Source organism: Lynx canadensis, chromosome C1, assembly GCF_007474595.2.
Source record: "Lynx canadensis isolate LIC74 chromosome C1, mLynCan4.pri.v2, whole genome shotgun sequence".
Lineage (NCBI taxonomy): Eukaryota > Metazoa > Chordata > Mammalia > Carnivora > Felidae > Lynx > Lynx canadensis.
The window spans coordinates 27,583,552-27,602,106 of NC_044310.1; the positions used below are offsets into that span (position 1 = coordinate 27,583,552).

Genomic DNA, 18,555 nt, shown 5'->3' on the forward strand with positions numbered 1-18,555 from the left:
GTTCAGTCCCTTTGGCAGGGCCTAGACTCTAGGTCTTTGGTTCCCTCATTTAGCAATATCTTACTATCGTTTGTGTCTCTGGCTTCCTAGTGGTTTTCCGTCCTCCAAATCAGGTCTCTTTCCTATGGGTATAGTTATTTCCCCTATGATCTAGTGCGATAGCAGCTTCCTGGACTTGCTTGCCTTTCTACAAACTCTTAAAATTTGTATCTAAAACTGGGGTGTAATAATTAGAGACTGGGGCGAACTTGAACTTGAATTCACGTATTATGAGATCACGACCTGAACCGGAATCAAGAGTCCATCCCTTAACAGACTGAGCCACCTGAGGAGATGGCTTTTGAGCTGAGATATGAATAACAAAATCTGAGAGGTAGGGGAGGGTGAAATGTTTGTTGATTATCATTTCCCTTTACAAACCAGGGTCAGCATCATAAAAGAATCTACAGCAAAACTGTGAAGCAGTGAGGTGTGATAGAATAAGCCCTAGAATTTTGGCCTGGTTTGGCTATTAACCAGCTTTGTGGTTTTTGGCCGATCCCTTGTTCTTCCTGATACACACATGCTATAGCCCTTCAACTTTTTGCTCCTTGGAAGTCGCCACAGTTGTAGTCATAGGGTATAAAGGAGAATAAGTGAGACGGCTTGATAGAGTGCGAGTGTGCCTTGCTGACCAAACTCAGCGGGCTTGGCGCAATTCTGAGGCTCTCCATTCATTCATTCATTCCTGCCGGGGAGGAAAAACAAGGAAAAAGACAGTTTTGTTTTTTCATGGGCAAATGACCCCCAAAAAAGGTTGCCCCTTGATGCTAAAGAAGAGCTAAAAGAAAGTGACAGTTCTTCACTTTATAAATTACCTCAGGACTGTGTTTTATGGATTATATTTATATTTTAGGATTAATATCCTCTATTTTACAGGCTGTAGTACCATGGTATTAGAGTATTTGAGAATACTCTTGCATTTTTTTTTAATTCAAGTATAATATACAATGTTACATTAGTTTCAGGTATACAATATAGTGATCTAACAGTTCTGTACATTACTCAGTGCTCTTCCTGTCACCTGTTTTACCCATTCCCCCTCTCTCCAGCCTTCACTTGGGTAATCATCAGTTCTCTATGCTTAAGAGTCTGTTTTTTTGTTTATGTCTTTTTTCCTCTTTCTCTTTTTTTAAATTAAATTTGTTTTTCAAAGTTTATTTTTGAGACAGCACGCACAAGCAGGGGGAGGGACAGAGAAATGGGGAGACCGAGGATCCAAAGCAGGCTCTGCGCTGACAGCAGAGGGCTCGGAAACAAGAACCGTGAGATCATCATGACTGAGCTAAAATCAGACTCTTAACCAACTGAGCCACCCAGGCACCCCTATTTGTTTAGTTTCTTAAATTCCACATAGGAGTGAAATCATATGGTAGTTGTCTTTCTCTGACTTCATGTAGCATTATACCCACTAGATCCATCCATGTTGTTGCAAATGGCAAGAATTCACTCATTTTTATGGCTGAGTAATATTCCATTCCACCACAACTTCTTTATATTTTCACCTGTTGATGGACACTTGAGCTGCTTCCGTATTTTGGCTATTGTAAATAATGCTGCAATAAATATAGGGATGCATCTGTCTCTTCGAATTAGTGTTTTCATATTCTTTGGGTAAATACCCAGTAATAGAATTACTGGATCATAAGGTAGTTCTGTTTCTAAGTTTTAACTATTTTCCACAGTGGCCACACCAGTTTGCATCTCCACCAGTAGCTCACAGGGGTTCCTTTTTCTCCACGTTCTCACCAACATTTGTTGTTTCTTGTGTTTTTGATTTTAGCCATTCTGATAGGCATGAAGTGATACCTCATTGTGGTTTTGATTTGCATTTCCCTGATGATGAGTAATGTCAAGCATCTTTTTATGTGTCTCTTGGCTGTTTATGTATGTCCTCTTTGAAGAGAAATGTCTGTGTCTTCTGCCCATTTTTTAATTGGATTATTTGTTGTTTTTGGTATTGAGTTGTATATATATTTTGGGTACTAACCCCTTATCGTATATATCATTTGCGTGTATCTTCTCCTGTTCAGTAGGTTGTCTTTTTGTTTTACTGATTGTTTCCCCCACTGTGCAGAAGCTTTATTTAAAACACATTTATTTTTATTTTTAATTTAGAGAGAGACAGTGTGGAGCAGGGGAGAGGGGAAGAGGGAGAGAGAGGTCCAAGCCCAGCACAGAGCCCGACATGGGGCTTGATCCTGCAAGCCTGAGATGACCTGGGCCAAAATTAAGAGTTAGACACTCAACCGACTGAGCCACCCAGGCACCCCATTGTGCAGAAGCTTTTTATTTTGACGTAGTCCCAATAGTTTATTTTTACTTTTGTTTCCCCTGCCTCATGAGGCCTATATAGGAAAATGTTGCTATAGCCAACGTCAGAGAAATTACTGCCTGTGCTCTTTTCTAGGATTTTTATGGTTTCAAGTCTCACATTTATTAGGTCCTTTATCCATTTTCAGTTTGTTTTTATGTATGGTATAAGAAAGTCATTCAATTTCATTCGTTTGCATGTAGCTGTTCAGTTTTCCCAACACCATTTTGTGTTGTTCTTGCACACTTTTTAGGCCTCTTTCTTGGAATGAAATATTAAGGATTTGCCCCGTGGCTTTAAGGCCTAGGGAGTAGAGAAATGGTCAGATGTTGCCATACACTCAGTAACAAGACATCATTGCATAGAGTTTCTTTTCTTAGAATTGGGAAACCCAGGGGGTTCCTGGGTGGCTGTTGGTTAAGGGTCTGACTTCGGCTCAGGTCATGATCTCACAGCTCATGAATTCAAGCCCTGCATCGGGCTCTGCTGTACTGACAGCTCAGAATCTGGGCCTGCTTCACATTCTGTGTCTCTTGTTGTCTGTCTGCCCCTCCCTCTCCCTCTTTCCCTCAAAAATGAACATTAAAAATAAAAAAAAAAGAATTGGGAAACCTGTCCCAGGTCTTCTCAATACTTTTAACAGCTGACTTAGTCTGAAAAACTTGTCTGCTTATTGAAAAAAAAGACTATGTGTACCAAATCATTGGTAGCTCCTCTCACTTTGTTAAGTGGTTTATTGTGTTTCCAAGTCAGAGCTACAGGTCAGATTTTCCATTTGCTGCTGTGGCTTGGTTTGTTTGGGATTGTGCTGTTTAGAAATCCTTCCCTAAAAAAAAATAAAAAATAAAAAAACTTTTTAAAGTAAGCTCCATGTCCAGCATGGGGCCCAGTCTCACAACCCTGAGATCAAGAGTTGCATGCTCCATCAACTGAGCCAGCCAGGCACCCCTCCCCCCCAAATTTTATTTATTTTTTAAGTAGGCTTCATGCCCAGGGCAGAGCCCAACATGGGGCTTGAACTCGTGACCCCGAGAGTGAAGACCTGAGCTGAAATCAAGAGTCAGTTGCTTAACCGACTGTGCCATCCACCTGGCCCTAAAAAAATCTTTTTAAATGAAGTGTGAATACCGTAGAAATTCCTTTTGATAAATGGGCAGTGTTTTTAATCAGTCATTTCATTTGTTTAAAAAAAACAATTGTTTCTAAGTGTCCAGAGAAGTTCAAGTTTGCAAAGGTATTCCCTCATTTGTTTGCATCTGTTTTCTACTTTAGGTGTAATTGAAAAGTGACCCTCTCTTCAGAGATGTCAAAAACAAACAAATCCAAGTCTGGATCTCGCTCTTCTCGCTCAAGATCTGCATCAAGATCTCGTTCTCGTTCATTTTCGAAGTCTCGGTCCAGAAGTCGATCTGTTTCTCGTTCAAGGAAGCGCAGGCTGAGGTAAGGGGATGTGATTGTATATCGGGATAACCATTGTATCGGTCAGTGAGGGTCTCTGAAGATGTTTTGCTAGACTCTGTGAGTGTCAAATGGAGTGGGGGGTTGGCTTCAAGTAGAGGGTTGGGCTGTCAGATATTACAGGTTTGTTCAAACGCTGCAAATCCAAATCACCTTTGATTGCCATACTGTTTGCCTAATTCCTTTTCTCCTCTGCCAGCATGTACTGTTTCTCATCTACTTTGGAAGAAAGAGCATTTTGTTTTATTTGAGCTGCTTGCTTCAAATCTCTACACGTGATTGATTTCCTCCTGAGGTATTTTTGCAGGCTTTGGACAAAAGGTTGTATGCATCATCACCAAAGAAAAGATAGCTAAGGGGATTAATACTATGAGCAACTTTGCGAGGCAAGAAGCCTCATTAATTCAATAATGTAATTAAACCACAAAAACTTAACAGGAGTCATTTGTGTACATCTGATGTGCCAGTCACTAACAAGCTGTGTCTATTTAGTAAAACACAGCAAAACTATCTAAAAATCACTCTGGTAGATATCTCTGTGCCTAAGTGTACAAATAATTCTTTTGAATTTATTGCCAGTATTCTTTAATTCTGTCAGGTTTCACATCTTTCAGTGGGTCTCCCGGTTTCAGTTATGTCTTAGAAAAACCTCCATCTCGTTTCCTCTTTTCATGTATTGTGAGTTGGGTTTTTCATTCTTTACAACTTGTAATTTTTTCTTGTGAACAGACAAGAACTTTTTTGTAGATACAAGTTTCTATCCATGAATATTGATGTATTTAAATACCAAAGGGGGATATTTGCACAGCTTCGTTCTTGTTATCAGAATCGCACCAGGCAAGGAAGTAGTTTCTCAGCTTCACCACTTGGACCCCCTCCCCCTGCCCTGCACTCCTTATTTCACATAAGTTTCTAGAATTCTTTTGTTAAATGAATTGATTACAAAATTTAAAATAAACCTCAGGAAAAGTAGTTATTAAGTTGTGTTCTTTACTTCTGTAGTCCTGTGAAACACTTCTAAAATGTCTTAAGGAATTGGGGGGATTCTTTTTTTCCTCCCAACATCTTAAATGGAATCTGTGAGAGGCCTGCCTGAAAAAATTAATTTCAGACCAGAGGGTGAATAAAAAGTTGGTGTGCATAAATATTAATGATTCTTTTAAAAAAATATTTTTTTTGTAGTGCTTATTTATTTTTGAGAGAGAGAGAGTGCGCTAGTGGGGTAGGGGCAGAGAGAGAGGGAGACAGAGAATCTGATGCAGGCTCCAGGCTCTGAGCTGTCAGTACAGAGCCAGATACGGGACTCGAACTCACAAACTGTGAGATCATGACCCAAGCTGAAGTTGGAGACTTAACCGACTGAGCCACCCAGGTACCGCTATTAATGATTCTGCTATAAGTTAGAATATACAGTCTCTTCCTCAAACAGAAGAAACACTAGATTTTTTTTTTTTTTTTTTTTTTTTTTTTTTTTTTTTTTTTTTTTTTTTTTTTTTTAAAGATAATATGACACTTTGTGATAATGAGTCCTAGTCTCTCACCCTCTCTTCTTCCATGTTTTTTGGGCATGCATTTTTAGGTCAAACTTTGTTCAAGCCCTAGGCTAGAGACTGTTGCTTAATTGTGTCAGAGTCAATATAAATAAATTTCTACCTTTCACCAGCCCCGAAAAAAAGAAGAGGGAAACCCACCAAAATATATTTATATCTACCTTAGGAAGTTGCTGTCAAGGCATGGGACTGAGCAGAGACTCTTAGTAACCTACTCCTGCTTTGCCCCCAGAGTCTTTTGATTAGTGCCATTTCAACTTCACTTTAGGTCAGTTTGTTCTGAAGAGAGTAACACTTTAAAACTTAATCTAGTAGATGGAAATTAAGTAATTGCCTCAAAAACAAGGGCTCTACAACCAAAACTGAATGACAAAATTGAACGCACACAAACCAGATTGAAAAATGCTAACCGGCTCTGAAGTATTTGTGGTAGCTGGGATTCCGGGCAGATCTGTCTGGACAGATCTCTTCGTATTCTACAGATTATTTGGCATGGTCACTGACTTGGCAAATGAGGGAAAAATATCTCGGGCAGTATGTGCTGGGGTAGGGCTAGAGCCACTTTATGTGCTATCTTATACCAAGAAGATTGTTATTTTGGAGGAATTTCTCCACTGGAAAACATGTTTTTATACTCGATTCTAGTCTGACATCTCTGTTTTTTAGAAACAGATAAATTTGCCACTGGATGTTCACTTTTTATTTCTGGCTTATCTGTTCCATGATTTTTTTTCCTTTTTTTCCCCTCTCCTACAAGGAAAGTATACTATCCAGAGAGTTTGAGAAACCATGCCTTTAAATTAACTTAACTGCTGAGTTCTACAGAATTGGAGAAAATTGATTGTTTCCTTGTATTTCACAGACTGTATCCTTTTAAGTGACTTCTTGTAAATAACTTCATTTGCAATCTGCAGAGACTCATGTTCTTGCATCTGTGCAATGACTGCGGGGTTTGGATGCGGTATGCCACAGGGCCCGCACTAGTAGTTGGTGACAGAAGCAGCAGTAGCCTCTGAGGATGGGACATGAATTAAACCCTCCTTAGTGCTGGTGGTGCATCACCTCCCTCAAGTATAGCCATTTAATCGGGTCATACACACTTTCATAGCCTGCATCTGCCTCTTCCTTCTTTTCTTATATTGTTACTGTTTTCGAATGAAAAGTATGGAAGGTAAGTTTTTTTTCATTGTACTTAAATAGTAACTGTTAACAACCAGCCATAAGATACATTTTTGCCAGTCACAATTGTTCTTGGGTGAATAAAGAACACCTTGGGAAGACCAATCCCACTCTTATCTTCTATAGATTAATATAAATTTCTTTTCAAAAACACCATTTGTTTAGTTAAGATCTGTCATATTTGCTAAATGGAGTTATTTATAAAACAAGCAAATAAAATCTGTTTTTGGTTAGGCCAAATATGAAAAATTCTGTTGATTAACTGAAGGTTTTTATTCTACTGTATGTAAAGAAAGTATTTTTGCGAAGACTTTTTTCTAGTAATTTTAGATACTTTTATGTTAATGATGTATATCATAATTGACAAGGCACATTTGGTGTCCAAGAACCCCAGCAGATTTTTATACCAACAGATAACTTTGGCTTTTGGATCAAAACAGCTCCCTGTCATTGACAAACTTAGCATTCATAAACATGTAATTTTTACAAAATCAGGTTACTGTTAAATCCCTGTGGTTCTGGAAATGCCCCTTTGCCCAATTAGAGTCCCAGATTGTTGGATGAAGAACACAACACTTGGCTTTAGGTTCACTTGAAAGACGTGTGGGTGGTGGTGCCGGAAGAGGGGTTGGTTTTGTCATTTTCTTTACTGAACCTCCTGTGTACTTGGGTGTTTATGGTCAGATGGTGCCCTCTTGTGGCACCTAGGTAGGATCGTGTGATTCAACAACAGAAAGTCATCCACCTAAGAAATGAAACCATTTCCAGGTCCCCAGTAAATATTTTTTTTTAAGTTTATTTTTGAGAGAGACAGTGTGAGTGGGGAGAGGGGCAGAGAGAGAGGGAGACACAGAATCTGAAACAGGCTCCAGGCTCTGAGCTGTCAGCACAGAACCCGATGTGGGGCTTGAACCCACAAACCATGAGATCACAGTCTGAGCTGAAGTTGGGCTCTTTTTTTTTTTTTTTTTTTTAAATTTTTTTTTCCAACGTTTATTTATTTTTGGGACAGAGAGAGACAGAGCATGAACGGGGGAGGGGCAGAGAGAGAGGGAGACACAGAATCGGAAACAGGCTCCAGGCTCCGAGCCATCAGCCCAGAGCCTGACGCGGGGCTCGAACTCACGGACTGCGAGATCGTGACCTGGCTGAAGTCGGACGCTTAACCGACTGAGCCACCCAGGCGCCCCTGAAGTTGGGCTCTTAAACCGACTGAGCCACCCAGGTGCCCCCAGGTCCCCAGTAAGAAAAACAGTATTTTTGTATCTTTTGCTGACCTGATTTCAGTGAATTGTTTTAAGCTCTGAGCAGTAGCATCTCCAAGTTCCTGTTTAAGTGTTCTTTGGTTGGGACTGTGTGTTTACAACCCAAGGTTTTAGTGGAATCTAAGGAAGTAGTCCTGCATAGACAGAGAGGGCTGAATGGGATGAGGAATAGAGTGTTATACCATGATAGGGGGTGAGGACCTACATTTAGTCTGGACCTTTGTCTGCAGATTCAAGCTTGCATTCTTCCTGGCTTCCAATGGTTTAGGGACCTGTAGAATCCCATGTGAAATTCTCAGCAACGTGTATACTATATTAAAATGATTTTGTTTAGTGTACTACATTAAGAACATTATTCTTTTAAGCATTGTAGAAACACATTTCTATTTAAAAAGGGCTACAATATTAATGAGGCAATCTCAATGTGTAATTGTTAAAACGATTCATATCTGTGTATTTGGACTTCATATGGGTCAGCAGTGGGATCAGATATTTAAATTGTGCCCTTTCTTTGAAAATAAAATACTTAAGAACAGGATCTCAAACCGTTAGCTCTTTGTTGGCAGGGATGTCTTAAATAAAAGGCTTGTGTCAAAAATTCAAATGTTTCCCTCCTCCCCCTTTTCAGTTCTAGGTCTCGTTCCAGATCATATTCTCCAGCTCATAACAGAGAGAGAAATCACCCAAGAGTATATCAGAATCGGGATTTCCGAGGTCACAACAGAGGCTATAGAAGGCCCTATTATTTCCGTGGGCGCAACAGAGGCTTTTATCCGTGGGGCCAGTATAACCGAGGAGGCTATGGAAACTACCGCTCGAATTGGCAGAATTACCGGCAAGCATACAGTCCTCGTCGGGGCCGTTCCCGATCCCGGTCCCCAAAGAGAAGGTCCCCTTCACCGAGGTCCAGGAGCCATTCTAGAAACTCCGATAAGTCTTCCTCTGACAGGTCGAGGCGCTCCTCATCGTCTCGTTCTTCCTCCAACCACAGCCGAGTTGAATCTTCTAAGCGCAAGTCTGCAAAGGAGAAAAAGTCCTCTTCCAAGGATAGCCGGCCGTCTCAGGCTGCTGGGGATAACCAAGGAGATGAGGCCAAGGAGCAGACGTTCTCTGGAGGCACCTCTCAAGACACAAAAGCATCTGACAGCTCGAAACCGTGGCCAGATGCCACCACATACACTGCTGGTTCTGCGTCACGGGCCTCTGCAGTTTCTGAGTTGAGTCCCCGGGAGCGAAGCCCTGCTCTCAAAAGCCCGCTCCAGTCTGTGGTGGTGAGGCGGCGCTCACCCCGTCCTAGCCCTGTGCCAAAACCTAGCCCTCCACTTTCCAGCACGTCCCAGATGGGCTCAACTCTGCAGAGTGGTGCTGGGTACCAGGCCGGGACACACCAAGGTCCATTCGATCATGGCTCTGGGTCCTTGAGTCCATCCAAAAAGAGCCCTGTGGGTAAGAGTCCACCGGCCACTGGCTCCACGTATGGCTCGTCTCAGAAGGAGGAGGCTGCTGCTCCAGGAGGAGCAGCCTATACAAAGAGGCAAGTGTCTCGTTTCCTCTCCTGGTTGTGTTTTTATCTCGCCAGCTGGCAGTTTAATTGTAATGTGATCTAGGTTAGAGCTCTGATTAATGGTAATAAGGTAATCCCCGTTTCCTAAACTTTGCAGTAGCAACCTTGAAAAGCATCACCCAAGGAAACCTTTAGCTTAACTCTAGCTTTCCTGCCTCCCTGAATTTGTATTGTAGCATAAAGTTTCTTTAGACTGCTCTGCAATGATGTTTTCACATTTAAAATTTGCCTTGGATTCTACCAACGTAAGCCAGAGAACAGAGTTTTGTGGGTCACCTATCAAAAAATTATGGTCTTTGCCAAAATGAGCGGGCCATTGGAGATGTTAGACCCTCTAGGACCCACCATCTACTGTGATCAGTCTGCATCAGCCCATGATGATGAAGAGCTACACCTTGTACCCTCACACCCTCCAGTTGAGGAGACTGGGCAAAATGGGAAAGACTGAGGCTTAGTCCAGGAAGCCCTTGTTTTAAAATCACAAGGTGGGTGTGTGTCCCAGTAGAAGCTAACCAGGTTGCGTGTGTTAGGAGAGGACGTGACTGTGCTTCTGCTGTGGGGGACATGGTGAGTTGGAACCTGAATCTTTGTGTGGTTGGATGGATTGGGATGGCAGAGACGGAACAGGGAAGTTGCATTGGGACCAGGTTGTCAAGAGGTACTTAACCGGGCAGGTGGTTCCCCCCTCCTTTTCTCTCTCTCTCTGTCTCATTAGCATATTCTTTGGTGCCCCTGCTGTCCTTTGATTCTTCTTTGCCATATTAACTCAACTATAACTTGATTAGACTTCTTCGTTAATGGTACAAATGAGATGTTCAGCCTCTGTACTTTCCAGTCTTCAGTGAGTCTGCTTTAAAGTGTAAGTGTGGTTCCTTGCCAGGACTGGGAGTCTCATTAGGAGACTCAAGGATGAGCTCTGCTTTTCCATAAGAACGAGTAGGATGGTTTTTGCCCTCTTCCCCCAATTAACTTGTATTTTGTTTTTATTTGTGTTCGCAGTATATTTCATATTTAGATCTTCTAGGTGACTTGAAGCAAACATGAAGTCTCTTTTGAGACTTGTATTTCCAAATGTGAGTTGTATAAAAAGCAAAACAGTCCAAGGTTGAACATTCTATGTTAACTTTGCTGAAAGCAGATTTTAAGTGACTGAGTGAAGGTTGGATAAGACCTTAATTTTTTTTTTCCTAGACCACTTACAGGTAAGTAGGTTTTTGTTTTTTAGTATCCTAAAAAATTACCTTTGCTGTTTTCTTTTTGGTTGCTCTCGTAAGATACAACTCCATGGGCCATGTATTTTTCTCTTAAATGGCATCCAAGTTCATAGATCTGTGAAGGGCCACTTTTTAGAAATTACTAGAAAGTAACCAAGTAGAAAGTCCTTTGGTAACACGAATCTACAAGACATGTTTGTTCAGAGAATTAAAAAAAAAAAAAAAAGAATGGTGCTGTTTTAGATCAGGTTGCTTAAAGAAGCCTCTTTTGTGTCTCCCTTGTGTTTTATAACTAGGTACCTAGAAGAGCAGAAGACCGAGAACGGAAAAGATAAGGAACAGAAACAAACAAACACTGATAAAGAGAAAATGAAAGAAAAAGGGAGCTTCTCTGACACGGGCTTGGGTGATGCTAAAATGAAATCTGATCCATTTGCTCCCAAAACTGATGCTGAAAAGTCTTTTCGGGGTAGCCAGTCTCCCAAAAGGTATAAGCTTCGAGATGACTTTGAGAAGAAGATGGCTGACTTCCATAAGGAGGACATGGATGGTCAAGATAAAGACAAAGCGAAGGGAAGGAAGGAATCAGAGTTTGATGATGAACCCAAATTTATGTCGAAAGTTATAGCAGGTGCAAACAAAAACCAGGAGGAGGAGAAGTCCGGCAAATGGGAGGGCCTGGTGTATGCGCCTCCAGGAAAGGAAAAGCAGAGGAAAACCGAGGAGCTGGAGGAGGAATCTTTCTCAGAGAGATCCAAAAAGGAGGATCGGGGAGGGCCCAAGAGAACCGAAAGTGGGCACCGGGGCTTTGTGCCTGAAAAGAATTTCCGAGTGACCGCTTACAAAGCAGTCCAGGAGAAAAGCTCTTCACCTCCCCCGAGAAAGACCTCTGAGAGCCGAGAGAAGCTAGGAGCCAAAGGAGACTTTTCCTCAGGGAAGTCTTCCTTTTCTATTACTCGAGAGGCCCAGGTCAATGTCCGGATGGACTCTTTTGATGAGGACCTTGCCAGGTGAGGTGTGGTCCTTGAACCTCAGGGCTGTAGTGGTCTAAGGGGCATCTCCTTATCCCTCTCTCTAAGGATGTTCTGGAACCAGGACAGGCCCCTCCTGTATTTCCTGTGCTATCCAAGTTTCATAGCTGATACGTCAACCTGTGTTCAGTGGAGAAGTGTGTGTCATTAAGGAGTTATGTGTTGGGGGCAGTATCACAGGGGTGGTGAAGCATCTTTGCAGTCTTCAGTGACTGGCTTTCTGGGTGTTGGGTCCCCTCTTGACCTCTGTCCATTACCCTACCCCATATCCCCTGTCATCCCATTTTTTCCCCTTAAATGTGCTTAAGGTGATTTTGCCTGTGGAGCCATCCAGAATCCATTTTTCCATGCTGGTTACCAGAGTCAGTTATTACTACAGACCTCCATCACATAACATAGCAATTTTAAAGTTGGGGCTTGGGTGGAAGAAGGGTGTGTTGGCAGAACTTTAGGGAAGAACGGTAAGGCCCAGACTGACTGTGTTTTATACCTGGTGTGAGAACCGCACAGCCAGTTGGAAGTCTGCCTGAGCAGCATTCCAGGCACCTCCCACGTCACTGTGTCACTTCACTGAGTGGCCCTGGCTGGGCAAGCTAGTTGATCTTTTAAATACTTTTCAATTTGTTGTGTGTGTTAAAACCAGCAGCGACTCCAAAAACAGAGTTACTGATGTTCAGTACTTTACCCTGACCATTTGTTCCTCTCAAAGACTCCCAGTGAAAAAAGGGAAGAGAGATTTTGGATGCCCTTTTCCCTAGTTATGGTCCATTGAAATTACTTTGAACTTGGGTAGGAAGCAAAAAAGGAACTTTGTGGGTAAATTTAAAACTACTGAGGAAAAAAAAGCATTGTATTTTTAGGGTTTGAGTGTTTTGACTTCCTGTATATCTTGTTACACGGGGCCTCCCTATGTTTCTTTTTCAGACCCAGTGGCTTATTGGCTCAGGAACGCAAGCTCTGTCGGGATCTAGTCCATAGCAACAAAAAGGAACAGGAATTTCGTTCCATTTTCCAGCACATACAGTCAGCTCAATCTCAGCGGAGCCCCTCTGAACTGTTTGCCCAGCATATAGTGACCATTGTTCACCATGTTAAAGGTGAGTGCAGACCCCAGCCTGCTTGAGCCTCCCTTTCTGTGTGCTTAGCTTCCTCTGCTATAAGCAGAAGGATGAGTGGGTGACTAAGGGAGCCTTTTGGGGCCCTTTATCTCATCAAAAGGGCCTTTGAAGCTAGGGACTGGCTTGAAGGAAATTCCTTCCGAGGAGGAGTTTCCATTTTGTAATTACAGACTTGAACATTTCGAAATTATAGTAACCTGTGCTCGTGAGAATAGGTAAAATACTTCATGTAAGGTTTAAAATGCTGGCAGAAGGAAGTATGAAAAGTGGCTTTTCCAGCACCTCTGTCTTTTCCTTTCTAGCAGATGAAAGCCTGTAGAGATCTCTCAGAGACTTTGTGGTGTGAATTTCTTCCCCACATTATTCTACCATTTCCTGGGCAGATTGAGGTGGGCAGGTTGGGAATGGCTGAGAGAAGTGATACAGAAGCTAGGTTGGGCCAGTTACAGGTTCTACCTGAAATCTAAACTCCAGTGGGAGTTGGTACTGTGATTCACAGAGAAGTGAGCTCTCGGTTTCCTTGTATCCATGTCCTAAGACAAGGGACTTATATAGTGGAAACCCATTGGCCAACATTGGATCGTGTCTGAACCAGCCATTTTTCCTTCCTCTTTTCAGCGTGTTTGTTACGTGTATTTGACGACTTGAGTCACATCTCTGGCTACAGGTTCATGCAGAAGAGTTGAATATTCTGCCTTTGGTAGCATAACGTGTTCTTTGAATTCCCACAGAGCATCACTTTGGGTCCTCAGGAATGACATTGCATGAGCGCTTTACTAAATACCTAAAGAGAGGAACTGAGCAGGAGGCGGCTAAAAACAAGAAAAGCCCAGAGATACACAGGTGAGGACTTCAGCCTTACACTGGAGGTGGCCATAAAAGATTGCTCATCAGATAATAAACTCCTCTTGTTTTTATCAACATTAGGTGCGTTAGCAGCAGGGTTTAGGGTAAACACTCTCCAGACTCTAGGGTAGCAGTGGGTGTTTGTTGTTTGAGTGGAAAGGACATGCCTTAATGACTATGGTTGCTCACTTTGGGCCTGAGGAAGACCGGCCTTTTGATATAGATGAATCCTTGTATTGTTGGGAGCTGACAAATAGTAACCTGTGACCACTGTGAACTTTCTATAGGCAGAGTAAATGCTCACTTTCTGTAAGCAACCCCTGTGTTCCATATATCTACTTCTTTTGGAAGAATTTGCAGTGGGTGGGAGAGCTTGCAGAATTGTGTCAAAGGGTTTAAAAGCCCAGCAGTTTTAGAGTATCACATTCAATTGTGGCTGTATATTCAGCAGTTACGGGCTTTGTCTAGAAACAAACTTGGCCGTATCTTCAATTTCTTAATAGTCCGCTCTTGAGCCTGTTGCGGTAGGTAGGAGAATGCTGTTTCTACAACAGTCTTCGGGTTTTAGGGTCTTTGGGGTGTGTGTACGTGCCAGGCCGTTGTTTTCTCATCTAGACCGAATCTCATAGGTAAATAATGGGCTATTATATTCTTCTTCCCAAGATGAAAACTGCTCTTTGAGGTTAGCAGGGCATGGATAGTCTTGATGTGAATTTGAGATAAAAGGTGTGGGTGTAGGTGAGTCTTTCTTCCTGGCTGTAACAGTATTGGGAAGGAATGAGAAGTTTCTTCAGTTTGAGTTTGAGAGGTTGGTGCGTATGTTGTGTGTACGCGCCTGTGTGCTCACGGACACACCTATGGGAGAGTATAAACATATAAGCAAAGAATGTAAATAATGTATGTGTCTAAGTTAGGAAACATAATGAAAAAGAATGCCTATGATTCTGTTGCCCAGTTTATGAACTAAAATGTTACCACTACTGTATTCGTACTGTGGGATATTAAACCTTTTTTCTGTTTTCAATTTTTAGGAGGATAGACATTTCTCCCAGTACATTCAGAAAACATGGTTTGGCTCATGACGAAATGAAAAGCCCACGGGAACCTGGCTACAAGGTGAACTGTTGCTTTGATCGTAATTCCAACAAAATGAGTGCGTTGGGCATGAACTTGACAGAAATGTGTTTGTTTAAATTACTCTCTACTTAAGTTTGTGTTTTTCTTTTAAGGATGGGCATAATTCTAAAAATGAACTACAAAGGGTTAATTTTTATTAAATGTATCAACAACCTTTGTGAAGTGGTTAGAATATGGTAAATGACCCCAAAGTCTATTGAGGTGAGCTTGAGAAAAAAAAGAGAGGAGTTTTGGAACAAGTGCCCATGATGAGAGAAGAAACTTTTTGTGATATTTTTCTGCTTGTAAGTATTATCAAATCAACTATATTACATGCACTATTTCCAACCATGATTTCAAAAAGACATGCATGTCAGAGGAGAGTGAAATATTCATATCTTAACATGGTAGACTGTTTTAAACAGCTAGTCCAGTTTTTTTTCCTAACATTGTACCATATTTATCATCTGTCGGTTACTGTTACTTTAAAAGCTAAACATTATTTTGATAGCCCAGCTACATTTGCAATGATGTGCACGCAAACATAGTTATTAAGAAGTTAAAGCTTGTATGCAGTCTTTTTACTGTGAAATAATAGGTTTGGGTTTTTTTTTAAGTCTTAGTGTTTATTGACCTTCATTCACATATGCAGTTAAAATTTAAAATTAAAGATTTCCATTGCTGCTGAAACCTTTTCTAAAGATATTAATCTTCAAGTCTTCTGGACAGAATTGTCCTGGTAGTTGAATGTGATGAGAAGCACTCTGGCACAGTGTCTTCTCTCCCACCCCCTTTTCTTTTTCTCCATTTGTCGCCTCCCCCACCCCCCGGTACTCCCCCAGCTCGGCACTAACCATGTGAAATGCAAGGCTTTGAAACAGCAGAAGAGAGCTGGTCCTCAAGGCCTCGCAGAGCTGACCCCATAGAGGTGCTGGGGGTGCACGGCCTCAGGGAGCAGCGTCTGCCTTTGTTTTGTTGTTTTGTTCTGTTTTTGTCTTTGGAGGGTGCAGAGGCCCCATTCCCTCTCAAAACCAACATGATAAAAATAAACCTTAAACTTATTTCGGCAAAAAGCTTAGTAGTTTGTGTAAGTGCAGTGTTAATACAGAGTCAGCTCCCCATTCCTTCCTCTTTTAGGGAAGTTTTACTTCCCATGAGGCAAATCCTGGTGCTTAATGATCCTGAATCCACCTTGCCCTCTGCTCTGAGTGTCCCAAGAGCTGTCGAAAGCCTTTGCCCTGGTTTGGGACGCACAGTGCTACTGCTATCCATCTGCGGTGCATGTGCCCTGAGGCTTCGACTTCCTAGGAAGTCAGCAAAAACGGGGTTTTGCTTTCTTTTTCTGCTGCTTTTTTCTTTTTTAAAATAAATCTCAACCTGGTATTGTCACTTCATGAATTTTCCATTATGGTTTTTGATGTTCCCTCTCTAAAGCTGTTTCTCATTGTAACTAAGCATTTTGGAAGGTTGCTGAAGTGTCCCATGCTCTGTTGCTGGGCTGCATGCTCAGAGCCAGTTCCAAGGAGAGCATAAACCCATGGTGGCTGCTACAGCATAGGTAGGGAAGGACAACACGGCACAGGCATTTCCGCTCTTGGTGGTGACTATAGGCCTGAGCCAGCCTAACCAGCCACCCTCTAAAGCGGAATTTGGCCTTCTCAGCTTGTAGGCTAGCCAGAGTCATTACTGGGCCACAGAGGAAGCAAACAAGGCGAGATCAATGTTCAGCATTTTCGGAAGGTAGACATCATTATTTCAGAGAACTGGTTTGGGTTCTGTGAGGGACCCTCAGGAAGGGACTTCTGTGGGACGTCCTGTATCCCTCCCAAGCTTGGGTGCAGTGCCTCACACTCCCAGTGCTTCCTCTGTACCACTCCATTGGAGTGGAAACCACAGTTTGTGGGGTGGTTGAGTTGGCAGCCCTGAATCCCAAAAACCTTCATTTTGATTTCTCTCTTGGCAGACTGAGGGAAAATACAAAGATGATCCTGTTGATCTCCGCCTTGATATTGAACGTCGTAAAAAACATAAGGAGAGAGATCTTAAACGAGGTAAATCAAGAGAATCAGTGGATTCCCGAGACTCAAGCCACTCGAGGGAAAGATCAGCTGAGAAAACAGAGAAAACTCATAAAGGATCAAAGAAGCAGAAGTACGTAAGCCCCTCATTCAGACTTCTGAGTGGGGTCTCTTGTCTGCTCCTTCTGGGCTCTATACCACAGTTTCATTTAGGGTTAGGGATGATAGCAGTTTGTTCTTTGATATCCTGTAACTGTCAAGTAAGGTCCCTGGCTTGAAAACAACTTCTGCATCAAAGTAGGGGTATGATCCTTGTCCAGAGAAGGCCTCCTGGGAGATGGGTGTTTAGTTTGGCTCTAGGGATGGAGTGGAAAATCATTTGGGAATTCCTTTTGGGTTATTTTAGACATTTTCTTTGATACATTCTTTTTCATCACAAATTTTAATGGGGAGGTTATGTTTTAGAAATGGCTCAAAGTTGTTGGCTCATAGTAACACTTTTGTCAAAGACATAGGGTGAAACTAAATATAGGACAAGGTTGTTGATTTTTTTTTTTTTAAGAACATTACCTCCCCCCCCCCCATTAATGTTTATTTTGAGAGAGAGAGAGAGAGAGAGAGAGAGAGAGAGAGAGAGAGAATGAATGAATCCCAAGCAGGCTCAATGCTGTCAGCACAGAGCATGATGAGGGGGTTCTTGGGGCTCTGTCTCACGAAGCATGAAATCATGACCTGAGCCAAAATCAAGAATTGAATACTTGACTGAGCCACCCAGGCGCCCCAAGATTGTTGATCTTAAATGCCCTTTAAGATCTAGTTTGACAGACACTTCCAAGTAAGGTGTTCCAAATATTCTTTAAACAAAGGTAGCGTTGTTGAACTTCATAGGGCAGCATTCATGCCAAGGTACTGTCATTTCTGTTTACATCTGTGAAAGTTCCATGACTTTTCAATCATGTCTCATTAAACGTAGAATTGAAGCCCCACACATTCCCATATGAAGCAACACCACTTTTGCTGTTTCTGAACTTTGGCCAGCAGGCGTTTTCATTATCCATTTTCTGATAACAATCCTTTGAGATAAGTTGCACGGTTGGTATGGTACCCGCTTTGCCCATTTGAAAGATAAGCTGAGCTTATAATGATTTTTCTGAAATGACATATTATCAGCTGACATCAAAACTCAGATCTTCTGCTCCTCTTTTTCTTCCTTCCACTGTGTTACTTGTGCATCAGGAGCCCTGGTACTTGCCAGGGCTGCCCCCCCTGACAAAGGGACCTGATAATCCTCAACAGGGAGTGGATGTGGTGGTCCAGTAGTCCTCAGCACTGCTTCTGGTGGAAAGGAGGCAAAACCCCTCAAACATTTCAGGGTTGGGTTTGGATTATTGATCCTGATTCCTTTCCCTGGAGCACGTACCTCTTCCTCTGACTTGCTGTGTGATGTTGAAACCCTAGTGTTTTGTGATTGGGGCAAGAAGAAAGATGTTTAATCTCGTTGAATATCACTCTTCAGGGGCTCCTGGGTGACTCAGTCGGTTGGGCATCCGACTTCGGCTCAGGTCGTGATCTCACAGTCCGTGAGTTCGAGCCCAGTGTTGGGCTCTGTGCTGACGGCTCGGAGCCTGGAGCCTGCTTCAGATTCTGTGTCTCCCTCTCTCTCTGCCCCTCCCCTCTCATGCTCTGTCTCTCTCTGTCTCAAAAATAAATTAAAAAAAAAAAAATTAAAAGAAATTAAAAAAAAAATATATATATATATATATCACATCACTCTTCAGTTTACAAAAACGGTTTCTCGAATGACTGAAGAACAACTTAACCCAAGATCACACAAGTAATAAAA

The 18,555-nt window shown here is 42.2% G+C and overlaps 1 protein-coding gene across 3 annotated transcripts in view; it reads left to right on the forward strand.

Moving 5' to 3' along the window:
- The window catches only part of THRAP3 (thyroid hormone receptor associated protein 3), a 76,916-nt gene that overhangs the window by 52,816 nt on the left and 5,545 nt on the right, over positions 1 to 18,555 (forward strand). For 2 of the 3 annotated variants that reach the window (XM_030323552.2, XM_030323555.1), the window contains exons 3-9: positions 3,626 to 3,793; positions 8,434 to 9,339; positions 10,880 to 11,593; positions 12,539 to 12,711; positions 13,464 to 13,575; positions 14,610 to 14,694; positions 16,658 to 16,845. In XM_030323552.2, coding sequence (XP_030179412.1) covers positions 3,657 to 3,793; positions 8,434 to 9,339; positions 10,880 to 11,593; positions 12,539 to 12,711; positions 13,464 to 13,575; positions 14,610 to 14,694; positions 16,658 to 16,845 — 2,315 coding nt within the window. In that variant the 5' untranslated portion in view covers positions 3,626 to 3,656. Of the gene's footprint in view, positions 1 to 3,623; positions 3,794 to 8,433; positions 9,340 to 10,879; positions 11,594 to 12,538; positions 12,712 to 13,463; positions 13,576 to 14,609; positions 14,695 to 16,657; positions 16,846 to 18,555 lie in introns of all 3 variants that reach the window. The other variant, XM_030323553.1, reaches the window with a different exon arrangement.